This window comes from Molothrus ater, chromosome 6 (genome assembly GCF_012460135.2).
Source record: "Molothrus ater isolate BHLD 08-10-18 breed brown headed cowbird chromosome 6, BPBGC_Mater_1.1, whole genome shotgun sequence".
Classification (NCBI taxonomy): Eukaryota; Metazoa; Chordata; class Aves; order Passeriformes; family Icteridae; genus Molothrus; species Molothrus ater.
Window position 1 is genome coordinate 45,667,766 of NC_050483.2, and position 25,235 is coordinate 45,693,000.

The window sequence follows — 25,235 nt, forward strand, 5'->3', positions numbered from 1 at the left end:
GCTTGTGAAAAGTGCATTAGAATTATGGAGAAGGAAGATAATGTATTTTGTGATCTGTCCACTAGAGAGCAGTGAAATTAAACAAAATTAGAAGCAATGCACAATAGCAATTTTTAATGATCAACTTTTAATTTTGTAGGCTAAACTGGATATTGCATTTGGAACTCACCATACGTAAGTAACACCATGAAGCAGAAAGGTTGCAGTAAAACTGGAGTTCATAGAAATTGTTGAGTCTTAAAGCTTCCATAAACATCTTCTATTTAGAGATGACAGGATTGTTCTAGTTTAATAAGACAAATTAGCCATTTGAGTACATATGAGATGTGGAGGTTAAACAGTTGAAGTTGAACTGGTCTAAGACAGGGGTGGACTGCAGGTCCTGGCTCTTAATCATGCCTTAATACCAAAACTGTAATGCAAACTTGTTCAGTCATAGCCAGGATGGACACAACACTGATTTACTATGTTTTTCAGTTCATGTGGAGGATCTGAAAATAACTAGCAAATCTGGGGATCTTCTCAAGAAAAAAGCTTGAATTGGATATAATAGAAGTGTCTTAAGGTGAATTTTATAGATGGAAATCGACAGAAAAGATCAGATCTTATGTTTTAGCAAAGATCATTTGAGTTCAGTTTGGGTTTCAGATCTCATCCTTTAGGATCACATGGATATGCTGCTTTTACACAGGTAATGAAAACTTGGATATGAAAATCTGAGCAATTTTTTTACAAAAGATACAGATGTGTATGTTTATCTCAGTCACTAGTTTTAAATTCTGTTGTGCTGTAGCTTAAGAGTTATGATAAATAAGTAGCTTTTTTGCCATCACAATGTTTAGCTGTATACATACCCACATTTAAGGTAGAAGTAAGTTAAAGAGGAAGTAACTAGGTTTTTTTAATAAATTCAGTTATCAGTAAAGGCCTTTATGTTCCTTAGTTCTTTTTCTGACTGTCTGCAAAAAGATAAGTGTCTAAAGAGGTGTGCAAATATAGGAAGTGTTCTGCAAATATTCACTTTGTTGTGGGTAATTAGTTGCACGAAATGTTAAACTGTACTCTGGAATAAAATATATGGGGATAGTCTAATGACTGCCATGTGAGCTTGCAATGCATGGATTGAAGTCTTAAGTGCTTGCATGATGCAGAGCATATTTTTGAAAATAATTACCTTGGAACCTTTTAATGAATTGCTAATTTATCTCCTACTCTCAGTGTACTTGAAATAAATGAAGAGTTATATATCTTTTTTTAAAGGAAAATGATGTTGTTGCTGTATGAAGAAGGTCTTCGAGTTGTGATACATACATCCAATCTTATTGCTGATGATTGGCACCAAAAAACTCAGGGGTAAGCAACAATCCCTAGTAGGTGAATGCTTAATACTTTCCGTAGGTGTTTGCTTCTGCTGGAGATGGGATATTAGGTGATCTAGTGTTGCAAGCCTTACACTCTTAAGATAGAGCTATTCTAAAACAAAAATTTTAAAAATTTGACTTAGAGAACTGGTAGCTGTCTGGGTCTGAATTTTCTTGCTTCTCCTGTAAATAAAACTGTTTTCTGAGTTGGCTGATAGCTTAAAATCAATCTGACTGATACAAAATTTTATCATGCTGTGCTGAATCTTTGAAAAAACTTTGTAGCTATAAAGTACCATTTATATAGATCTGAAGCAGCTATTTTAAAATTGTCCTAATCCTGCAAGAATAATGTGGACGTGCAAATGTTCTGCTTTTGTTGTGACTGTATCTAGAATGTAGTCTAATAAATGTTTGGCATTATTGGCTCTGTAATACAGTAGATGACCTAGTATTCACCCAGTATCCTTTCCTAGGAAGGATTTTTTTTCCTGTCTTATTTTTTGGTAGGAGTCTTTTGACTTAATGACCAGCTTAGGACATGGTTTTGTTGAGAGCACAAAAGACAGGATGCAGTGGCATGTTCATGTAAGGGTCCTCAAACTTCAGTTTTTTTGGCTATTTTTATGGGAGCATTTTTGTAGTTAGATGACCACAATAAATCAGGGTATAAAATTTCTTCAAACTAATGGGAAGTTGTTTTTCAGAGGTTACTGTCACTTTGACATCCATTTTGCTGCCATCAAATATGGCAGGGTTTTGAGACTTTACTTGTCTGAGACAAGCTCTTTGAGTGGCAAAAATAGGCAGTGGGTTTTTTTTGCCTTTAAATCTTATGGGTGGCTTTAGTATCATATGGCAGTTAGCTTTTCAGAAAGCTGAGAAGGCATGAAAATACCTACTGGGATACTTAACAAGTTCCCCTACTTGTCAAATATGAGAAATAGTTTTCTTTTTTAGCTTTTGCATACTGCACTGTTATGCAGGAGCACAGTATGTTGGTTCTGAATTTCAAAGGGTAGTATCAACACATTGTAAAGTTGATAATGCAGAATCTTTGGTTCCCATGGCTGCAGTAATGTGTGAGTGGAAAGAAATACTAAATGTTTTCCCTGGTGGTCTCCATCCTATTTTACTCTGATGGAGGTTTTTGAGGGACAATGTATTACTGTGGGCTACTCTTCAAATATATAAACCTTTCAGATGCTTTAATTGGTGATTTTCTAGGCAGTTGCACAAACCAGAAGTTTAGCAGAACATATTGCAATGTTCTGTTCCTGTAGAAAATGTTGATGAAAGAACTGATGGTTGCTAAGTCTGAGCCTGACCAGTTAGCACAGACATTTTTAGTTAGTATCACAATGAATCTGTCAAGTATTTGTTTAGGACCTTCAGATGTGTTTTACTCCCATACTAAACCCATGTGTTATTAATGCATAGTGTGCTTGTTTGTATGGCTGATTTTTTTCTTTTTTTTTTCTTTTCAGAATATGGTTAAGCCCTTTATATCCAAGGCTACCTAAAGGAGCATCTGGTGGTGAATCTGCAACTAATTTTAAATCTGACCTAATAAGTTACTTGGCAGCTTACAATTCTCCTGCACTCAAGGAATGGATAGATCTGATTCAAGAACATGATTTATCAGAAACAAGGTATATATAATCTTAAAGTAACTTGCACTGTGGGTTTTTTCTTTTTTTCTAGAAATTAAATATCTGTGTTAGGATCTGTTAGACCTCGTGTTTATTTTGTAAGGTAACAAAAATCTTGTTTCAGGCTGGAGTGTTCATACATGTCTCTATGTGGTCTTAAAAAATTTCTCTTATGTAGATTATGTCAAGTAGACCAACTTCTAGTTTTATAAGCATGCATTTTAAAAGAAGAAAAAAACGTACACCAGCAGCAACTTCACAGAGGTAGCTATGAAGTAATAAGGACTTGGTTTCATTTGAGCCAGTCTGGCTCAAGTATTTACTCTAGTAATATTACCAGTGGAAAAAACTGTGTTGTATAGAGTTTGTCATGTAAGAGAGATCATGTAAGCAAAGGTTACTGGAATGAGGCAGAGTTTAATCAACATACATATCTGTAGAATTTTGTCTATAACAGGCATGGATTGGTTTTGGTGGGCAGTATTGTGTCTAACTGGTCTTGGAATAGTCTTCTCTAATATCACATTGCTGATATTACTTTAAAAAAATTCAGGATGCTTAATTTACTTCTGATAAGTAGTTGCACGTAAATATGAGCATTTACTTCAGAAAGTGTAAATCTCCCTAGCAACTTAATTGCTGTTTTATAATCTGAACAAAAATTGTTGAAAAGAAAAGCTGAAAATGGTCACATACTGCGGTGGTAGTGAAGACTGAAACCTTGTCTAGTTTATACATAAAAAAGTGCTTTTATTTTTACGTAGTGTCTTAAAAGATTGGAGGGAGTAAAAAAAAAAAGTGTACTTTAAATCAGGTGAGCTAACAGCTGCTCTGATTGCATTGATAATCAGCATGAGTTTAAACAGATGAGTTGAGCCCTAGCTGATAGGAATTTATGCATGTGATAGGAAAGTCACTTGTTAGGATAAGGATTGCCATTTGATGTGCTGTTGGGGGCATTCAGTCATGAATAAAGTTAGCCTTGAGATGTATACAGTAGGGAACAGCAGCTTAAAGCTGCTTGTTGTGACTTTAGGCAGGTCTCTTCCCTCTTTTCAGGTTAAAGTCAAATAGGTTTCTAAACCCATTATTAGGAGGTGTTGAAAAAGCTGTACTTTGCATCTGAACTGTTAGGTGCCCAAAAGAAAACTCATACCTGAATCTGCTGATTGGATGCAGCAGTAGATTGGCTTTACTCAAAAGTATGTGCCCAGTTGGGGACAAATGAGCTGTTTGTGTGTACTGCCAGCGTTATCTGTCTTCTGCATTTTTGCACACTGAAAAAGATCTAGTTCTTGTCTCTGCTGTAGAACAGCCTGGTGATGCATGACAGCCATGCAGGAGGCTGATAATAAATTCTACAGTTGAAATTCCACTTTTCTTTGTATTATAAATCCCATGAGAGACATTAAATATTTATGGTTGCGCTTGAGTGTTCAATCTTGCTGGTAAGTTTTACCTAAATATCTTGCTACTTTGATAACAAAGCACTTGAGATCTACAAAAACCTGTTGTTTTTTTTTCTATTTTTAGAGTGTTTCTGCTTGGTTCTACCCCTGGACGATATCAAGGCAGTGATAAAGAAAAGTGGGGCCATCTTAGGCTCAGAAAGGTACCAAAACTGTAACTTTCATTGTTGATATTCTTTAAAATGTAAATAGAATTTTGAACAGAATTCTTCAGTTCCTTCTGGTTTTTCCAGCTATCATCAGTCTTTTAATACATTGTTACAGTTAAAGTTAGCAATAACATGTGTAGGCTTGCAACTTAGAACTTAACTTAATCTGTCTACTGATGAAAAATACAATAAAAAATGTTTTTATGAGTACATTAGCAATAAAAAGAGACTAACGAGAATCTCCATCATGTTTTGGATGCAGGGAGACATAGTGACAAAGGATGAGGCAAAGGCTGAGGTGCTTGATGCCTTCTTTGCCTCTGTCTTTAACAGCAGGACCTGTTCTCCATGTGTTCAGCTCCCCAAGCTGGAAGACAGGGACAGAGAGTGGAATGAGACCCCCATAACCCAAGGGGAACTGGTCAATGATCTGCTGCAACACTGAAATGGACACAAGTCCATAGGACCAAATGGAATCATCCACTGAGGGAGCTGGGAAAAGTGCTCATTGAGCTGCTTTCAATCATTTGTCAGCTGTTCTGGCTAACTGGGGAGATCCCAGTTAGTGACTGGATACCCAGGTCATTAGGCCCAATCAGCAGGACTATGAAGGCAGATCCTGCTTGGCTAACCTGTATCCTTCTGTGACAGCCTGGTGGGTCAGGGAAAGATTGTGGATATTGTCTACCTGACCATTAGTGAAACCTTCAAACAGAATTCTCCTGGGGAAACTGTCTGCTCCTGTTCTGGATGGGTGCACTCATTGCTGGGTTGAAAATTGGCTGGATGGCAGATCTCAGAGTGGTGAATGGAGTTACATCCAGCTGGCAGATAGTTACAAGTGGTGTTCCCCAGGGCTCCTTATTGAGCCCACTAAGTTGGAGGGGAGTGTTGATCTGCTTGGAGGGTGGGAAGCTTCTCCAGAGGGATCTGGACAGGCTGGATTGATGAGTGGAGACCAACTGTGTGAGGCTCAACAAGACCATGTGCCTGCCAGGTGCTGTATTTGAGTCACAGCGACCCCAAGCAGCACTACAGGCTGGGGGCAGAGTTGCTGGAAAGCTGCCTAGTGGAAAGGGATCTGGGGGTGCTAGTAGACAACAGATGGACATGAGCCAGTGTGTGGCCAAGAAGGCCAGTGGCATCCTGGCCAGTGTCAGCAATGGTGTGGCCAGCAGGACCAGGGTAGGGATCATCCCCCTGTACTGAGCACTGGTGAGGCCACACCTCAAGTGCTGTGTTTTGGGCCTCTTATGACAAGAACAACACTGAGGTGCTGGAGTATGTCCAGAGAAGGGCAGCAGAGCTGATGAAGGATCTGGACCATGGTGCTGGTGAGAAGTAGCTCAGGGAGTTGGAGGTGTTCAGCCTAGAGCCCTTTTTGGGCTCAGGAAGACCTTACTCCTCTTTACAGCTACTTGAAAGGAGGTTGTAGCTGAGTGGGGTTGGTTTCTTCTCCCCAGTAACAAGTGATAGGACAAGAGGAAATGGATTCAAGTTGTACTGGGGGAGATAAAGTTTGGATATTAAGAAAAATTCCTTCCAAGTCTGTCAAGTATTGGAACAGGCTGCCCAGGGAAGTGTTGGAGTCACCATTCTTGAAGATATTTAACAGATGTGTAGATGTGGGATTTAGGGATATGGTTAGGGGTGAATGTGGCAGTATTATATTAATAGTTGAACTCTCTTGCCTTTAGAGAGGTCTTATGTTTATTTAGGTAAGCTGTAATAGTAAGTCTTCAAGACTGCATATATCAAGTTTGCAGGGATCCCTCTTGTTTAGTTTGGACCCTTCTTGTTTTTGGTGGCTTTTTTTGTTGTTTTTCAGAATTTGATGAGATATTTCATGTAATCTATTAAATGCTTCTCATAATTGAAGAATTTTTAACCTGCACCTCCTGCTGAAATGGCATTATTTCAAATACTGTCGTGAATTTTATATGAAAATCTAATGCTGTCTGTGGCAAACTTCTGTGACATACAGAATATTTATGTATCACATTGCTTTTCAACATGAGGTTACTCTTGTGGACATCCCTTTGCTCATTAAGAGCTTGTCCTTTCTGGTACACCTTGTCTGATGTTTTTTGCCTATTTAGACATAGAATGAAGAAAAAATAAAACAGAAAAAGCTTGTAAGGGAAAAAGATGATCTTGTGGTAGATGTTTCTGTGATTTAAAAAGGTTTTTTAGTGACAATGGAGATAGACCTGATGATACTAACATTGATGACTGAAGCCATTAGATTGTGTGTTTTCTCTAGAGTGGTGTAAAGGTGGCAACTACATACAATTTAATATCTGTCTATATAAATCTGGTTTTAATGTGAATTTAAATTCCATTCACAGCTGAAGAACTCCTCTGAAAGGATCATTTCAGTTTTCTCTTCAATTGTTCTTTTTTCCCCTCTTATTGTAGACTTCTATTGTAGCTGGGTGTCATGGCTTTAGGATACAAGAGGAATTTTATGGCCAACAACCACCAAATATGAAAAATATTTAGTTGTTTTATTTGTTGGAACTTCTGAAGTTAATGTTTCATGTTTTTAGAAAGAGCTGCTAACATTCTTTTCACCCATTATTTAATGGGTGGCTTTGGTGCTTTTGGATAAAACTTGTGATTTAATCTTCTCTTGAAGAGTTTATTTGGAAAGCCTGATGATTTTTTTTATTGCAAAGTTAAGTATGTAGTATGAATGTTAATCTCCTTCATTATCAGAAGTAAATTACAGAGGATTTATTAAATCAAAAGTGATATCGAACTGATGAAGGTATTTGGTGTGTGTTGAGGCCTAACAGTGTTTTAATTCCCCCCACCAGCTTCTGAAGGAGCATGCTGTGTCAGTACCAGCACAGGAGTCCTGGCCTCTTGTTGGACAGTTCTCAAGCATTGGTTCAATGGGAGCTGATGGGTCCAAGTGGCTGTGCTCAGAGTTCCAGGAGAGCCTGGTGGCTGCAGGCAGCAGTGTGACAACTTTCCGTAAATGTGATGTCCCAATTCATTTGGTATGTCTTTGAGATGCTGGTGACCTTTATTTAACACCTAATTGTTTGTTTGGAAATCTTAGTCATTGTTTTGCTTTTAACTTTTGGAAGACAGTAATGGAGTTTTGATCATGAAATTATATATATGCCACTTAAAGCCATTTAGTTGTATGTGGTTTGCTACAAAAATGTACCATAATTTCCATCTGCATGACACTAGATTTATATCATCTCATTAAAATTATCTTCTCATTCTATGGCTTGTCTTCCACTGGGTTTTGTAGATGCAGCTGTTTTTCCTGCTGAGATGTAGCTGAATCCTTAGTCATTAATACCTTTGTTTATTAGCGGAATTAAGGGGAGAAGTAGAAAAGTTGGTGGCAGGAGTTTGTTAAATCAAGGAAAAATGATGCACATGCATCATTTTTACCATGTGCTAATTGCCCCTGCATACTTACATCCCACATTTGAGTTGTGAGACTAAAATATCACAAAATAATGTTAAGAACTAACTTTGGCTACTGTAGAAGTGGCTGAAGCAGTATTACTTGAGACTTGCTAGCTAATTTTGGTTAACTCTGTAAGAATGGTAAAAATACTAGACTTTGTGTTATTTGCACAATTGTAGTCGTAGGCTGCAGTGTAAATTTATTACTTTGAAAAAATGAAGCTTTTAATATTATTTTTCCTCAAGTTTTCTTTCAAGTGTTTGTTAAAATTAACAGCTTGTCTATTCAGAGCTGTATTATTAAAGTTACTTTTTGTTCTACCTCCATGAAGGTTTATCCTACTGTGAACAATGTGAGGCAAAGTCTAGAAGGCTATCCTGGTAAGCAGATGAATCCCCGTTTATTTGCTTTTTGTGATCATAATGTCCTGCAAAATCACTTCAGTGGCTTATGTTAAATGAACATGAAGTTCTCATAATGTGATAGAATAGGTGACAGTAGAATCTTACTGCTTTTGCTGGAGCCCTGACTCCTATTGTGATTGAATAGATAAGGTTTTGTGGGCATTGGTTTGTAACATTTGTCTGTCCTAGCCATGTTCACATGTCACTGTATAGGAAAACATCAGCTCCTACCCACTGCTCTTACTCCAGCCGTAATTTCATTTTGGCAGAAAATTCAGGTTTGAGTGTGTCAAGTTCTCCATCTGTTTTGAATGCAATTTCATTCTGCACATTAGATACAATAGAGGCTAAAGTGTTACTTGTCTGTTTTTTAATATTGTAATATACAACTGTTCTGTTCATTATTCCCATGTTTATTTTCATTAAGTCATATTTGTAAAAGCAGCCCCAGCCAACCTGAAACAGGAACAGGTACTATAGTATCCTGTAACTCAAAAACAAGTTTCCAAAAGGTCAAGGCAATTGGAAGAGATTCATGGGGACTGAAAGAAAAGAATTCTTTCCTGTCTGTAGCAAGGGTAAGAAGAAGGATCTGGGGACCCATAGGCCTGCCAGCCTATACTTGACCCCTAGGAAGGTAATGGAACAAGGAATCTTGGAAATACTTCCAAACATTCTTCCAAACAAATACTTCCAATCCTGGAAAAAAGAAGGTGACTCAGAGTAGTCAGCATAGATTTTTAAAGGAGAGATTATGCCTAATTAACCTGAAGTCTTTCTATGATAAGTGGTTTGATGAATGAGGGAGTGCCCCTAGATGTTGTTAAGTTTACCTTTGACTTTAAAAACTTTGTCGTCTTCAGCATCTTTACAATGATATGATGAAGTACAGGCTGGATGAGTGGAAAGTGGGGCAGATTAGAAACTGGCTGAGCTGCCAGGTCTCAGAAGTTGTGAGCGTTGGCACAAAGGGCAGCAGAAGGTCAGTGGTGGCATGTGCCAAGCACTGGGTGCTGGGGCCGTGTGCTAATGTCTTCATCAGTGACCTGCATGGTGGGGCAGAATTCACCTGTAGGGAGTTTCCAGATAATACAGACTGAATAGGAATGGTTGATGTGTTGGATGGCAGTGCAGTCAGTCAGAGGAACTGTGCAGGCTGGAGAAATGAGCAGACATCAACCTCCCCCAGTGCAACCTCAGGCAGTGCTGAAGATGAACCAACAATGCAGCCTTGTGCAGTGGTGTTTGCAGGGGTTCCAGGATGAGGGAAGGGATGAGAATCTTGACTGCGTGTTTCAGAAGGCTGATTTATTATTTTGTGATATGTATTATATTAAAAGAAAATTATATATAAAACTATACTGAAAGAATAGAAGAAAGGATTTTGTCAGAAGGCTAGCAAGGAATAGAAAGGAATGGAATGATAGTAAAATCTTGTGACTGACCAGAGTCCGAGACAGCTGGACTGTGATTGGCCATTAATTAAAAACAACCACATGAGACCATTCAAAGATGCACCTGTTGCATTCCACAGCAGCAGATAATTATTGTTTACATTTTGTTTCTGAGGCCTCTCAGCGTCTCAGGAGAAAAAATCCTAGCAAAAGAATTTTTCATAAAATATGTCCATGACATCCTTGTAGACAAGAAGGCCAGCAGAATCCTGGGCTGTATCAGGAAGTACATTGCCCGGAAGTGATCTATCCCCTCTATTTGGCACTGGTGAGACCACTTCTGGAGTGCTGTGTCTAGTTCTTGACTTCACAGGACAGTACAGATATGGACATTCTGAACCAAAGTACTGCAGAAAGCCACAAAGATCAATAAGGGACTGGAGCATCTGTAATAAAGGAGAGGCTAAGAGACTTGGATAATTCTTGGAACTCGGAGAAGAATGCTTTCCTGAGAAATCTTATGAGTATATATAAATTAAGAGAAGATGCCATGTAGAGGCAGATTCTTTGCATGGTGACCAGGGAGAGAACAAAAGGCAATGTATGTACATAGGAATCTCCTGTATCTCAATTTATCCTTACAGCAAAATTGTTTTCTGATATTTAAATGGAATAGGTTGCTCATAGAAGCTGTAGAGTCTCTGTTTTTTAACATACTCAAAGCCTGAGAGGACACTGTACTGAAGAGTGTGCTCTGCTGAACCCTGCTTTGGGCATGGAGTTACTCTAGATTATCTCCAGGGGCTGCTTTCAACTTCAACAGTTCAGGAATTCTTTGGCTTTGCTGAATCATTAAAAGTGTTGCTGTTCAAAGCTATATAGGATAGCTATGTTCCTATGCATGACTAGCTTTTGAATTTTAGCAGCTGGTGGATTTTGAACATGGAGCTAGCATGAATATTTTCAGAAGTTTTTGTCTTTCCTCTGGTTAGTGTTTGGACATACATAGAAATTGCAGCCAGAGAATTTATAGGTATAGGGTGTGTTCTGAGAAAAGTGTTCTGAAGGTTTATTCTGATTTCTTATTATTTTGCTTTTAATTCTGTTAAGTTTTCTTTATACGCTTTAAAGTTTGAGCCTACTTTGCTCTCTTCCTAGTCCTTATCTCACAGCAGTAAATGAGTAAATAATTCTAGAGGGTGAGACCCACTACACTTGGTGAATTACGACTCCGTGCAAATGAACAGCTCTGTAGACTCCTGTAGTTAGTGCATTCCTGAGAGTAGTAAAGCTTTTGTAATGAGTTCTTTTGGTGTCTTCTAGGACACGTTGAATAGAGTAGGCTTTGCATCATGCTTTTGCTACACAACACTAATATAATTCAGTATGCCTGGCTGATTCTTCTTAAATCCATTTCAAGAAATCAGAACATGCATTAGCCAAAGGCCAAATCAATACAAATGTAATTTTATCATAGAAGTTCTTTTTAAAATAACATTGTTTGGGATTTGGAAGGTTTATTCTTTCTTTTGAAAGCTGCTTGATCTATTTCCTCTAGTTTGTATGGGTAGTGATTCCAATCTATTGATATCAAGTAGTATCATATAAAAAAACTACCCACAGTTCTCCCTATATACAGTTTCTGATTTTCCTAGTGTAAATGTGCTGTGTGGTGTTTAGGAACTTGCTAAATTATAAGAATGGAAAGAACTCCAGCAAGTATATACCATTTTATACTACTGGAGCACTTAACAATTTCCTGAAAGTAACTCATGAAGGTAGGACAGATAGCTTATTCCCCAAGATGCTTCCTGCCTTTAGAATGTCTTCCAAAAAATAAATGTACATGTTCTGCTTTTTTCCTTAAGCTGGTGGCTCACTTCCGTACAGTATACAGACAGCACAGAAACAGCTGTGGTTGCATTCCTATTTTCAGTAAGTAGAACTCAGTTCTTTGGGGTTTTTTTAAATTCAGACTGTATGTTTAAAGTTAGTTAGTGCTATAATGTTTGAGTATTAAAAGCAAATAAGTGGAAGTGGTTACAGGTATGATATTCCTAAACTCCTTAAAATAAAGGCCTTTAGTTCCTTATCTGCTGGGTCTTCTCTCCAACAGCTGCTAGAAAATATGCTGTTCATGCTGTTTACCTAGAAAAATTATGTGGGATAATGTTGCTACTGGATTTAGGTTTCTGTAAACTTTTATATAATGTTTCCTTCTCCAAACAGGAGTAATGTTACTCCTTTTTTTTTAAACTTCCAGTTGTATTTCTCTTTCCCCACTTGTGCCTCTGTATTAATGGGATTTCAACTGAGCCACAACACGACTAGAAAGGCTTTTTTTGGTGGTTGCTTTATTTTTTTCTTGTAAGTACAGCAGTCCTGCTGCAAAAATTCAGTCCCTTGTGGCAATATCTTTTGTTAAAGATGCCTGACATTTTCTATTAAAAATTTGTATTTCCATATGCTACTAGTTGTGCCAAATTCTAGGAGTCTGACACATTCCATGCCAGATGTCTCCCTCAGGCTGAATTGTTAAAAACTTATGCATGTTTAGAGAACAATGGGAAAAGTTGTTTTGCAAAGATCAAAAAAAATTAATAGAACTTGTAACCTCTTACAAGACCACAACTTCCCATTCCTTTCATCAGAAACTGTTAACTCTTCTGGACGGAAGTTGCTCTGGTAAGAAAATTTACCAAGTAAGATTGTGTTCAGTTGGGTGTATATTCAGGGGACTGAAACAGAATTGCTTGTGGCAGAGAGCATCCCCCATTCTAGAGTGAAGGTGATTGCTGTTGTGAACCTTGCTGGTCAATGTCTAAGGAATGGAACTCAGTGAGAAAGCATGTGAGGCTTTGTCTCCTGCTTTTAAACTGTGTCCTCTGAACACATTCAGCAAAGGAAGAAAGCTGCAATCAACTTGAAACTTTCAAGGTTGTTCAGTTGTGATTCAGAAAGAAAAAAAATCATCAATCTGGGGAGTTTGTGCAGTCTTAATTGGGTTTCTGTAGTCATACCTCCTGAGAATCTTATTAGAGAAAAGATGTAACCTTTTTTCAGTTAGTCTCTTATTTAGTACACAGAATGTTACTTAATCATGATATAATTAATTGATTTATTCCTTTTCAATGAGAAAATGCCCACATAGCTGTCTCCAGGGGCCTGCTCTGGCAGCAAAAGGGCTGTTTGAAGTTCCTCTGTGGAATTGGCTGCGGATGGCAGTGGCCCTGCAGAATTGCTCTGTAGTGACTGCCCAGGTGCAGGCCCTTACCCTGCCAGAATGCAGCACAGCAGCCCTTGAGCAGAGCCTGCATGTAGACTCTTACCATAGGGCAGGAGGCACCTTTTTATCTGTGGAGCCTGGGACACACAGAAAACAGCAGGTTTCACTAGATGTAAATACAAGATGACCTGTTTGAAAGACTTGCTATAACGCAAATCTTTGGGCAGTGGAGGGATTAAAGGAATTTAGAAAATTTTTCTTCAAACTGGAAAATAGTAAGAAACCAGCAGGAAATTAGGGATTCTACCAAAGCTGCAAGGAAAAAAAACAACCTAAGTATTTTATGCTTACAGTAAAGGAAAATGAATAATTTTTTTTTGCAAGTAGGGAGAGATAAATGGAGTTGGAAGATGGTGTCCTGCAGCCTCTCAACTGAAGAGGCAGGATGTCTTCCCCAGCACATGACTTTTTATAATGTCTGTGGGCTGATTTTCTCTCTTCTGCCAGCTGAGTGTGTTTAACCTGTAATACAGCTCAGAACTTTAATTTTTTTTTTTAAAGAGTGTGACTGAACTTAATATTGCTTTTACTTTTCTGATTGTAGCAAATGATGACTAGACTGCTTTGTTAGATTAGCTACTGTGTAAACAGAGTAATTTGCAGAGTTTTCTCTCTGGTATTATTGCTTGTTTTTCCTTCCAGTATTACTAATTTATGAGGACAGATTTGCAATTATTAATAATTTTTGTTAATTGCTCCTTTCAAAACATTTGATCAGCTTTAATAGTATTGTATTTTAACGTTCCTTTTAGTTTATTTGCTTTTAATATGGTGTGCCCTATGTTTGTGCAGTTACTTTTGTCAAATATTTATTTTCAAAGAGTGGAAGAAATTGATTTGACAAGAGTTTGTTTGACATATGCCTGACAAGTCCACAATGATTGTTGTATTAGAGCTTTGCGTGTTCTTTAGATTTATAAAGTTTTGAATAAGCGTTGAGTTTTCTTCTTAATTTGCAGAAGTACAGTGTTGTTCCCCTAAAATCATACAAGATGAGAGACTGAGATCATAAGTGTTCTCTTAGGTTGAAACTAATGGTATGAGTTGTTTTAATTTGTCTCAAGCCTTGTTGCCAGTATCTTTAGAAAATTCTTTCGGTATTTGAAGTAAGAGAACCAAATGCTGAAAGAGGTGGTGTCGTAGAAAATTAGTTATTCCTGTCTCTGTTTATGAGTTGGATATGTCTGTACAGTTAAATTTCCAGGATTTTGTGATGGCTTAGTCCTGGCTTGCAGCTCAGCACCACAAAGCCACTTGGGCTCCCCCACCCTCCTTCCTACCCCCCTAGTGGGATGGGGGAGAGAATCCTAAGAGTAAAATGGGGAAACTTATGGGTTGAGATAAAGACAGTTTATTAATAAAGCAAAAGCTACTCATACAAGCAAAGCAAAATTAGTTGGTTTACCCCACCCTGGGCAGGCAGGTGTTCAGACATCCCCAGGAAAGTAAAGCTCTATTGTGCCTAATGGTTGCTTGGGCAGATAAAGGCCATCACTCTGAATGACCATTTCTTCCATCTTTTCTTTCATCACCATTTCTTCCCTCAGCTTCATGTGCTGAGCATAATAGAGTATGGTCTGGAATATCCCTTTGCTCAGCTGGAGTCAGCTGTCCTGCCTGTGTCCCCTCCCAGCCTATTTACTGGTGGGGTGGTGTGAGAGGCAGAAAAGGCTGTGTGTGACAGCTGAAATATCTGTGTGTTTGTGCTCTTTCTAGCACAAATCCAAACATAGCCCCATACTAGCCAGCATGAGGAAAATTATCCCAGCCAAAACTAGCATGCATTTTCCCCTTTTAATCCTTACATGTTTGTGCTGTCCTACTAGGGAAAACATGGCCAAAATATATATTCCCCATTCTGATTTTAACTTTCTAAAATAGGAGTTTCAATCACTTTAGATGAAATCAAACTGCAGTTAGAGTGCTGTAGGTAATAGATAGAAGTGGTATTACTCTTGCTAAGGCACACTATTTGTATCTGTCTTAGATAAGGAAGCAAAAAGGCAGTAGACTGAGATAGTATCTCAGTATAACTGCAGTTAGTGGTGAGGGGAGAAGTTTGTCCCAGGGCAAAGCAGTGAGGTAAATCTAAAGAAAATAAATTTTAAATTCCCAGTTTTTCCTGTTTTTCATTTTTACAATTTTATTGGAATTACCCAAGTATTTTGGTCCCATAAACTTAAAGATGCTTGTCTAAACTGTCAGTTGTGAGAGAAAAGCTATTAACCAGGGTGGTTGAGTCATGACTCAGCCTTATAATTTGTATGTATGGGAACTGTGGAGTTTGTAGGGGAAGACAAGTTAAGTCAGCTAATTCTGTATCATATATATCTTCATCTGTCCTATAGAAAGATACTTTGATGTGGCTTGCATCAAAACATAAAGAAGTCTAGTTTGCATCAAATGTGCAGAGTGTTTCAGCTTTTACCCTTTAAGAATACAGGACCAGTTCTCAGAGGTTTTTTTCCTTGATCAGGGGAGATAGGGTTGTTAAAGTAACTAGGTCCTCACCCATGAAATATAAAGCCTCTTAATTTTAAGTGCACTGTATGCAAGTGTTAGTTGTTAAAGTCAACATAGGTAAATAATTCCAGCCCTTCCAAGTCAGTCTGCTCAGGCTTTTAGAGGAACACAGTGCACTTAAGTTTTTCAGAGTAAATTGATCCTTTTTGATTTGCGTATTAGAATAGAATGCTGAGTTAGGGAAGCAAGATTGTGACAACTGAACCAGAGTCTTCCTTCAAATCTGTGGAAAGAAATGTCTCTGGGTAAAGGAAAGTGTGTTAAGAAGCTTTCTTCCTGAATTTGCATGAGGACTAACAGCTGTGAACATAAAGTGCTTCTTAATGCTGTGGCTATATACTTTCAGTTATGTACATATATTTACTGCTTGCTTGCACTTTAGTTCTGTAACATTGATGCTGAATCAGTCTAGCAGTGGTTTGTTATTTTAATCTAGGGTTTTTTTATATGCACATAGATATGATCTCTATTCTCTTAAACCCTCAAACTTCTCAGTGGCTTAGGGGCACAGAAGGGGGAAGAGGAAGAGTAGCAGCAACAATCTACCAGTTGCTCCCTGCCTTTATGTCATGGATAATAAACTGTAGTAAACTCAGAACTCTGTGAGGTTTAGTTTGGTGCCAAACTCAGTTGCTTGAAGTCATAACCGTTGATAGTCTTCAAAGGACATGTGTTGTCTACAAGTTTAGACTTAGTTCCTTAAGTGCTATCTGGAACAGAGAAATGGAAAAAAATTGTTAGGAGAACCTGACACACTGAGGAGAATATCTCTTTGGGCTAGTTTTAAGGAAAAAAACCCTCGCCTTCTGACTTCTAGTAGAATTGTTAACAGTTCAGTTAAATGTGGTATTTTAAGATTTTTTTCTAGGAGAAGTATTGAGTTTGAGAAGTATAAGTAGCGTTCCTGAAATCATGGTGCTGTTGTATGGTATTTTTTTATACCTCAAAATAAAACCATATATGAAAAGAATTCCTTTTGCTTTTCTAGCAAATGGTCAGCAGAAGTCACAGGTCGAACTCATGCTATACCTCACATTAAGACTTACATGAGACTCTCTCCTGACTTCCAGAAGATTGCTTGGTTCTTGGTAACAAGGTAAACATCTAACCAGTACAGTTCTCATTAAGAACTTTATATATGGGGTTTTTTGTCAGCTGCAGGCCCAGGTGAGTTACTTCCATAACCCACATAGAATTTCAATTAGTGATGTGAATTTTTGTCCATATTTCATGTTTCTCCATTGCATTGCCCCATTTGAGGCTGCAGATTGAAAAGATTATGTCAGAAACAGTTGATAATCACACTAAAATCTTGTCTGAGTAGTGACAACCAGTTTTGGGGTTCAACACCAATTAAAGTGATAAATATTTTTAAATTTGGGTTAAGTTTCTTAAAGATATGGTGTGCTTTAGTATGAATGTGCTGGTTTCTACAAAACAGAGTTTGGTTAGCTGAAGTTGTACTTGGGCTGCCCTACTGTAATAAAACATACAGATACATAGAATTTGAAATCTGATCTTTTGTCAGATTGAGTGGCTTAGCAGTCTGCCTGGAAGTATAAGCTTTATATTTCTGTTGTTTAGTTGTTAAAAAAGCCAGAAGAGGAAGCAAGAATTTCTTGACTTGAAGGGAGAATGACTTGTTGTAAACGAAAATACAGATATGTTTCAGTTTTTATGCAACCCTATATTCTACAGATTATGATCTGTCCGTCCTTACTTTTAAATGCTCAGTTACTTTAATATTTTTTTCTCTTTTTATTTGGTCTCTTTAAATTTCATCACTCATTGATACTGTTGCTTGCCATAGTGGTAATGATTAGTGTGCTTTTTAAAAGGTTTTAAGTCATTTAAATGTGATGCTCACTCCATCTAATACAGAAATTCATGGTTGCTTTATTTTCTTCTGATGTTTCTTTTGCTCCACCATTTGCTGTTACCAAACAGTATCCAGTATGTCCATCAGGTGAAACATAAGCTGTAAATTTTGTATTGTGCTGTAGAAGTAGGTTTTGACAACAGAATTGCATATATTTTTGACTCCCAAATTGATCTACTTTGTAGTAGATACTGATGAAAGATTAAATACAGAATGGTGCTGAATAGCAAATTGAAACAAAACCTCTTTGTATTTGTTATCATAAAAACCTCTTAAGTATTTCTTATCGTAAATAGATCCAAGAACAAAATGCCAAGAGCAAAAGATACTGTTTAACACTCTGTACTAAATGTAAAATGCAAACCCACTCTGTACTGAAGGTATTGCAACTAGTCCTAACTGAGCTAGCCTTTAATCTTTATAAGTCATCAAATTGAAGCTATTTACCAGTACCAAATTCCTTTCTGAAATGTGCAAAGAAGATTCAAAAGGCTGAATTTGTCTTGTAGATCTGTATGACAGAAATAGGCTTGTATAATTAACCACATGTGTTATATGAATGCCTTTCTACATATTGTCTCTGCTGCTCCCACTGTGCTGTAAAAATAACAACAAGGAATAACAACCAAGTCACTTTTTGTGAGAAGACTATTCTGATTGAATTTAAGTTCTCCTGCTAGAAGGACATTGCTAGGCTATGTTCTTTAAACGTTTTCTGCATTGAAGATTGTGCCTCACTAAAATGCTTTGTTTCTCTTAACAGTGCCAATCTATCTAAAGCAGCCTGGGGAGCTCTGGAGAAAAATGGCAGCCAGCTGATGATCCGTTCCTACGAACTTGGGGTTCTTTTCCTGCCTTCAGCATTCGTAAGTCCATAGTACAAGCACAAATCCTGGGATATCATGAAAATCTGCAAATATTTATGAATACAAGCATAACTGAATAATCTGATCAGTAGGTTCTCTATTTCCAGATAAAAAAGTTAATAGCAAATTGGATTTGTGAGGTATTCATAGTCTTGTTTTCCTACACAGCGGGTATAGATTTGGTATTGCTGTGACTTTTTTCCTCTTACTGACAGGCAATAATATTTTGAAATTGTAACATATACCTAAATGTTATTGGAAAGGATGATCAAATCTCTTCTTTTGTGCTTTTTAAAACTGGCCTGTGAGTGCATATTCACATTAATGTAAGGGGTGTGTGTTGTGTGTGTTGTAACTTGAGAAATGATTCCTAATCTTGCACCAGTCGCTGTTCTTGCTCATTCTCTGAAATGCATTTTCAGTCACGTGACTCTCTCTTAATATCAAGTTCCTTATTGATCTACACTTCCTGGTTCTTAGCCCTCTATGAAATCCTGTGGTAGAAAGTCCTTAATTATACATTGTATTTAAGAAAAAGGCTTCCCTTCTTTGTTTAGGTTGGGTTTTGTCTATTACCTGATCGGGGGAGAGATGCAATATGTGGCTGATTCCTCCTTCTCTCTGATGAGCTGACGATACCAAAATGTTCTCAACAGCAGTTAGTCTATGATCACAAACCATTCAAACTTCTTCCTATGTGAAATTTCTTCTTTTCAGGGAAGACCACTGCAATTTTCTCTGAAAAAGTATTTGTATGCTAAAAGTCCTTAGAAATATTTTGCTGATAAAGAGTATTTATTTCCTAGATAATGTTCACAGAAGATCACATAATGTTCTGTCATTTCTACTGATTAGTAATGTAGTCCCAAATGAGTATTTACTAATATTATGACATTGTAAAAATGTTTGCCTTCCCTAACTGGATAATTGTAGTTTCCTGAGATTGCATATTTAGATTGATGGTTTCTGACTGCAGCTAAAGAATTCCTGTAACTCACTCTTGACATTTGTAATGAGTTTGCATAGTAGTGAGGTCTCTGATATCATGAACCTTAGAGATGTTTTTCTCCAGCATCATTTATGTGGAAGAAGATGTGTTTATCAGAGAGTGAAACAAGAAAAATTCTATGACTTCTTTTAGTAGGAAGCATTGTTTTTTATATCAATGAGCTCTAAAAAAAGGAAACACCATTTGTGTAAACAACTATTAATAACAGAATAATGAAGCATTGGGCAAAGTTGTGCAAAAAATTGACTTTTAACAGCAACTGACCTGAAAGGGATAATGTTCTTGGAAGTTGGATATCTCTGGGTGTTGCCAGGCATAGAATCTATGGTACTGGTATATTTGCACCTAGTAAATTATGGGTTTGTATAAACATAACTGATCTCCAGATGACCCAGTCATGTAACTTTCTAATAATAACTTCCTCAGCCTGTCTTTGTGGGAGAGGTGCTCCAGCCCTCTGATGATGTTTGTGGCCCTTCTGTGGGCTCGCTGTGATAGGTCCATGCTGGGGGCCCCAGAGGTGGATGCAGCACTGCAGGTGAGGTCTCATGAGAGCAGAGCAGGAGCAGGATCCCCTCCCTTGCCCTGCTGCCCATGCTGCTTTGGATGCAGCCCAGGACACAACTGGCTCTCTGGGCTGCGAGTGCATATTGCCAGGTCATGTCTGGCCTGTACCCCAAGTCCTCCTCCACAGGGCTGCTCTCAGCGACTTCTCTCAGTCTGTGCTCCTGTCTGGGGTTACCCTGACCTGGGTACAGCACTTTGCTCTTGGTTTTGTTGAAGCTAATGAGGTTCTTGTGGGCCCATTTGAGCTTGTCCAGCTTCCTGTGGATGGCATTCCATCATTCAGGTGTGTTGACTGCATCACTCATCCTGGTGTCAAGACAAGCTTGCTGAGGGAACGCTCAGTCCTGCTGTCTGTGTTATTGGTGGAGGTGCTGAAGAGTTCTCACTGGTCTGTTTGGTCTGCTGTATTTTTACAAAGTGGTGTGTAACAGGTTAGCTAACCATGGTGTGAATACAATGCTTTCTCTCTACAGCCCTCACCTCCCTTGTCTTTGTCTTTCTTATAGAAAGCTCCTGTGCTTTCTATAATTTCTACAGCTTTTAGATGGCTAAAACCTGGTACTAAACCAGGTACTAAAACCTGTCAGTGTGCACAAGATAATCTTATGTTTGAGTTTCAGACCTCTCAGAGCACAACTTAATTGAAACTCATTTAAAACTTGCAAGAATATATAACAGTACATATTTTGGATGAGAATACTTAGTTCTTCCCCAGTTTCCTACATATTGATAATTAATTGTGAAGACTGGCAACCAGAAGAGAACAAGTCAGCTGATAATCACACGTATGTGATATCCCACAGTATACGTGGGAGCAAAGGAGGGAGAGACACTGCAGCTGCTTTCCTTTCTTCACTGAGAAGTGCATGCCTGCAGACACTCTTGGTAACAAGGAGGTAGTCAGACAAATACTGATACTGGGTTTATGTACATGCAGTCATCTGATACTCAAGTTCCACTGCTTACTTTATAATTTCTTATGCATATGCCCTGCAGTTAACTGCATAAAAGTGCTTCGTTGATAAGTTTTCTGCTAGTCACACTGGTTCATTGTGGTTTTAGAATGCTGTGTGGTGGGGTAGTGTTAAGTGAAGATAACAGAGAACTGGGAATAGACTAAAATTTTTAGAAACAGAAATGCTTGTTCACAACTAAAGCTATGCAAAATATAAACTACATGCAGTGCTTTGAAACATAACTGAGCTTTCCTAGGCCTCGAGGGACTCACCATGCTCTAGCTATCAGAATGCTGATTTAATGCTGCCAGTTTCTGATAGTTCTGTTTCTTTAGGTTATTTCATGCAGTATTATCACAAAGTTCACGACAATTATTCTGGTAGAAGTTAAGACTTAGCATCATAGAATCATTTAGGCTGGGAAAAGACCTTTAAGATCATATAATCCAATTAAAATATTCCTGGCTGTGATGGAAGTTGAACCCATGTCCCAGAAAAGACTGGAGCCTTAATCCAGCACCTGGGACTACTTGGCCACACTACCCTGGTGTATTTGCATAGCACACACTTCATGTCACTTATCTAAAGAACTCCTCTAGCTCTGCAGTTTGTGCCTTCTATTTTCTGCTGAATACAAATTTGGAAGTGGGTCGTTCCTCACTTGCTATCAGCTGACTGCCAGCTTTTGTCTTTTTTTTTTTTAAATGCTTCCAGAATTATGCTTTGAGGTTGGGTTTTGGCCTGGTGTGCTAATACAGACTCTCAAAAATATGTTGAATAGTTGTTCCCAATATAGCAGCAGCTGTTATCATTTACAGTTCTAGTGTTTAGGGAAAAATCAGCTGATGCTGGCATTAGATCACAAGCTTCTATTGAGTAAAAAATAATGTTTATAAGAAAGATTGTCCTGTGTTTCAACTACATTTCCCTTTCCATCTCCATTTCTCACCTCCTACATCCACACTCTCTCTTTTTCAACTTGCTCTTTCAGCTGCTGGGGATTCCTTTCCAGAGGCTGAGATAAAGTACATCTTTAACAGGTAAAACATGCAGTGAGAATGCAGTGACCAAAAAGTATGGAGTTCTGGAAAGCATGTTCTAGTAATTATTTTGTTTGAAAAATCTTGGAAGTGGCTAATGGAAAGCCTTTTAAGTAAATGGTTCTTCCTCACAGCTTCTGTGTCTGATAAGATGCTAAGATAATTTGAGCTTGACTTGCACTAGTATAAAAATTTGTGAAATACCTAAGTCTTTTTAGAGGTTTGTTGAATATGATACTGGCTCAGTCAGCTTTTAGAAATACAAGCTCAGAAATATAACAGATGCTATTAAAATGAAAACCCACCCATAATTCCTACCTAGTGCTGTCAAATCCTGTAATTATATCTAGATAATCAAACTCAGACAACTTACAACAATGTTTCAGATTCTGAAGTGCTGTATTTGATGTTGAATACTCACTGGAGTGAAGTGCTGTTTTGTACTTGACTCTGGGTCTGGGTGTGTGAACTGGATTAGAGATCAGTCAGGCATTAGCATGTGATTTTCAGAACTGAACTGCTTAAATTTCTGCTGTGTTTGAATAACTGAGCCAGGCACCTTCAGCCATAGCTCAACTTAGAGCAGAACCAAAATCAAGTCAGTTAAGCTCTTTGACTGTAATATCGACTTCCAAGGCAATGTAGTACCACTTTCTTCTTTGGTTTCTCTAGTTTTAGATGAAGTCTTTTATCCCATGTAAAATGGAGTGGGAAAGCTAATACAATGTAAGTAAACCAAGATTTTGTATGCAGACTTCAAGATGTTACGCCTTGCTTTATGTGTTCACAGAACTGCCACAAGGTTTTTAAATTCTAGTGTTAAAGACACCCAGACAAATACTATCCAAACCAAGAAACTTTGGGTTTAGTTTGTCACTGTTGGCTTCCTATTAAAAAAAAAAAAAGTCTTCTGGTACAGTTGGATAAAGTTGTCTTTGGAATAATTGTGCCCAGTGTTGAGGAAGGATTTTGCTGTGTATTCTGCTGGCCTGATGAGCCTGGCCCCTGTAAAGTTTGTGTGCATCCTTAATTCTGTGCTGCTGAAACCAGCAAGTTTTTAAAGTTTTGTCAAAAAGGACTATTTTTCTGCTTACTGGCATTGGAAATATTATTCCCATAATCATCCAGTGGGATAATCAGTTGTCTCCTGTTAAAGTTACTTCAGTAGGATCAAAATTCTGTAATGGCATCAGTCTTAATTCCCACTTCAGTAGGGCTAGCAATTCTTACCTTTATCTTGTGATCTCTTTTTTTTATAGCGTGCAATATACTTTGTGTTTGGGGCAAAAAACATTCAAAAGCTGGAAGGCAGTATTTGAAAAGCTGTTAAACTTCCTTTTCCCATTCTTCCCAATGTCTGCTTTTTCAAAGCATGATGCTAAGGCACTAATAAAAGCCATATCGGCACCTAAAGTTTTAAAAGTACAAAAAAATTCTTCCCCAATTGAGATATGTATTTATCAGCATTTCAAAATGTATTGCTGTAAGTTCTTCTATTCGAAGAGCAAAATAAAACTGCTGAGGGAAAAATTCTGAAAGAATAGAATATGGCCGAGGAAAATTTATAAGTCAGATAAAATTATTTTATGCAAGATCCTGCTGGTTTGTTTTTTGGAAACCATAGTGAGAGCTGTCAACATTCAGGAAATGCTCAAAACAGACAAAGTGTGTGATTTACTTCAATTTCTGTGTGAAGATAGACACATGAGTTATTTTTAAAAGCATGTGAATCTCCTCAGAGAGCCTTGTTAAAGAATATATTCCACAAACTAGACACATACTCCAGTGTTTTGAGGAAAACCCAATGTCTTTTCTTAGATAAATATTTCCTGAATGGAAGGTCTCTATAGGTTAAATTCTGACAGACAAAACTGTTCTGGGATGAACTGAGTCAAGCTGCACTGGGGGACAGCATCAGAGGAAAGAGAAATACAATTGCTGAGTACTGAGGAAGAAAAGGCCAGGAAAGCCACAGTTGTAGAACAAGCGAAGGAAGTAAAATGCCTGGAAAGAAAAACACTGAAGAAGTAACAGGGCATGGAGTGTAGAAGAAATGAAGTAGAAACAAAAATACTGCTAGGTTGAAGACAACAATGGGTAACAGGGAGGAAAAAAAAACCAGATGAAAAATGTCCTTATTTTGTAGGTAGAGGCTGAAGTAGGCTTTGTTTTACTGTGCTTTGTGATAGTAAGGGTTTCACAAATGTCCAACTCAGATGGTGCCAGGCAGCAGCTTTGTAATTGTGGTGCTGTCGATCGGGCACAAGAAGTTGGTTGTAGCATAAAACCATCTCACAGTATGGCAGAGGAACCTTCCCTGCTGTTCCACGCGTCTTCCATAGGTGATGTAGAAGATCAGAGAAACTCATGGGATGCCTGGGCAATCAGACCACATGTCACATACATGCTGACAATTTAAGTATCTATGAATACACACCACCCAGACCCTCCTACCAAGTGCAACCTGACTGCTGTGAGTTATGAAAAAATATCTTTCAGCATTTACACAGTTCCTGTTGTTTGTGAGCTATAGAATTCCTGGGATATATCATGTTCTTTCCACTACAAACAGAAGTATGGTTTTTGCATTTTTACATGATATTTCTACCAATTCCTGAGTGATTCAAATTCATTGGAAGTAAGGCTATACAACTTGATTGCATTTTGTGTAAGTAATTATGATTTTTTTACAGTCATTTTCAAACCCTTTGATGTTTATGAGCTTTTAAAAACAATCTTGCATATTTACATTGGTCTGTTTTGAACATAGTACTTGTTATCTCAAGGCTAAGTTCCACAAAATGCTGTAGGCTGGTTTTAATGCAGATTTATCAAAATATCTCACTGAAATGATATAAGAAAGGGACATTCAAACTGGATTTTCTTTCACGCAGTCCTTTAGCATTAGACCTTGTTTGTTTCCTCTGTTCTTTCATTTAAAGGGCAGTGGCTTTTGCCTAGTCCTTGAAATAATATATAATGTTTCTTACATCATAACCTATAGTTTGCTCTTACTTTGGGTAATGAGACAAAAGGTGCATCTATATTCTAAAGGAGATTCTTGAACTGACTTGCTAGAACAGCTGTCTGACATTGTCATTGGCAGCTCTCCTTTTTCTAGGTTACTATTCTTCTTGAATATTAAAGAAGAAAGCACAAGGCTGCATTAATTCCCATGCTTTGTGTGGTCATATGTGGATGTTGCTGTCTCCAACTTAAAATGATGACATTTGATGGTGTAAAACTC

General features: G+C 37.9%; 1 protein-coding gene across 1 annotated transcript in view; it reads left to right on the forward strand.

The window, feature by feature from the left end:
- The window catches only part of TDP1 (tyrosyl-DNA phosphodiesterase 1), a 37,715-nt gene that overhangs the window by 6,179 nt on the left and 6,301 nt on the right, over positions 1 to 25,235 (forward strand). Inside the window, exons 6-14 of the mRNA XM_036384135.2 lie at positions 140 to 174; positions 1,261 to 1,353; positions 2,849 to 3,013; positions 4,547 to 4,625; positions 7,451 to 7,636; positions 8,396 to 8,444; positions 11,731 to 11,797; positions 16,660 to 16,767; positions 18,314 to 18,416. Coding sequence (XP_036240028.1) covers positions 140 to 174; positions 1,261 to 1,353; positions 2,849 to 3,013; positions 4,547 to 4,625; positions 7,451 to 7,636; positions 8,396 to 8,444; positions 11,731 to 11,797; positions 16,660 to 16,767; positions 18,314 to 18,416 — 885 coding nt within the window. The remainder of the gene's footprint in view (positions 1 to 139; positions 175 to 1,260; positions 1,354 to 2,848; positions 3,014 to 4,546; positions 4,626 to 7,450; positions 7,637 to 8,395; positions 8,445 to 11,730; positions 11,798 to 16,659; positions 16,768 to 18,313; positions 18,417 to 25,235) is intronic.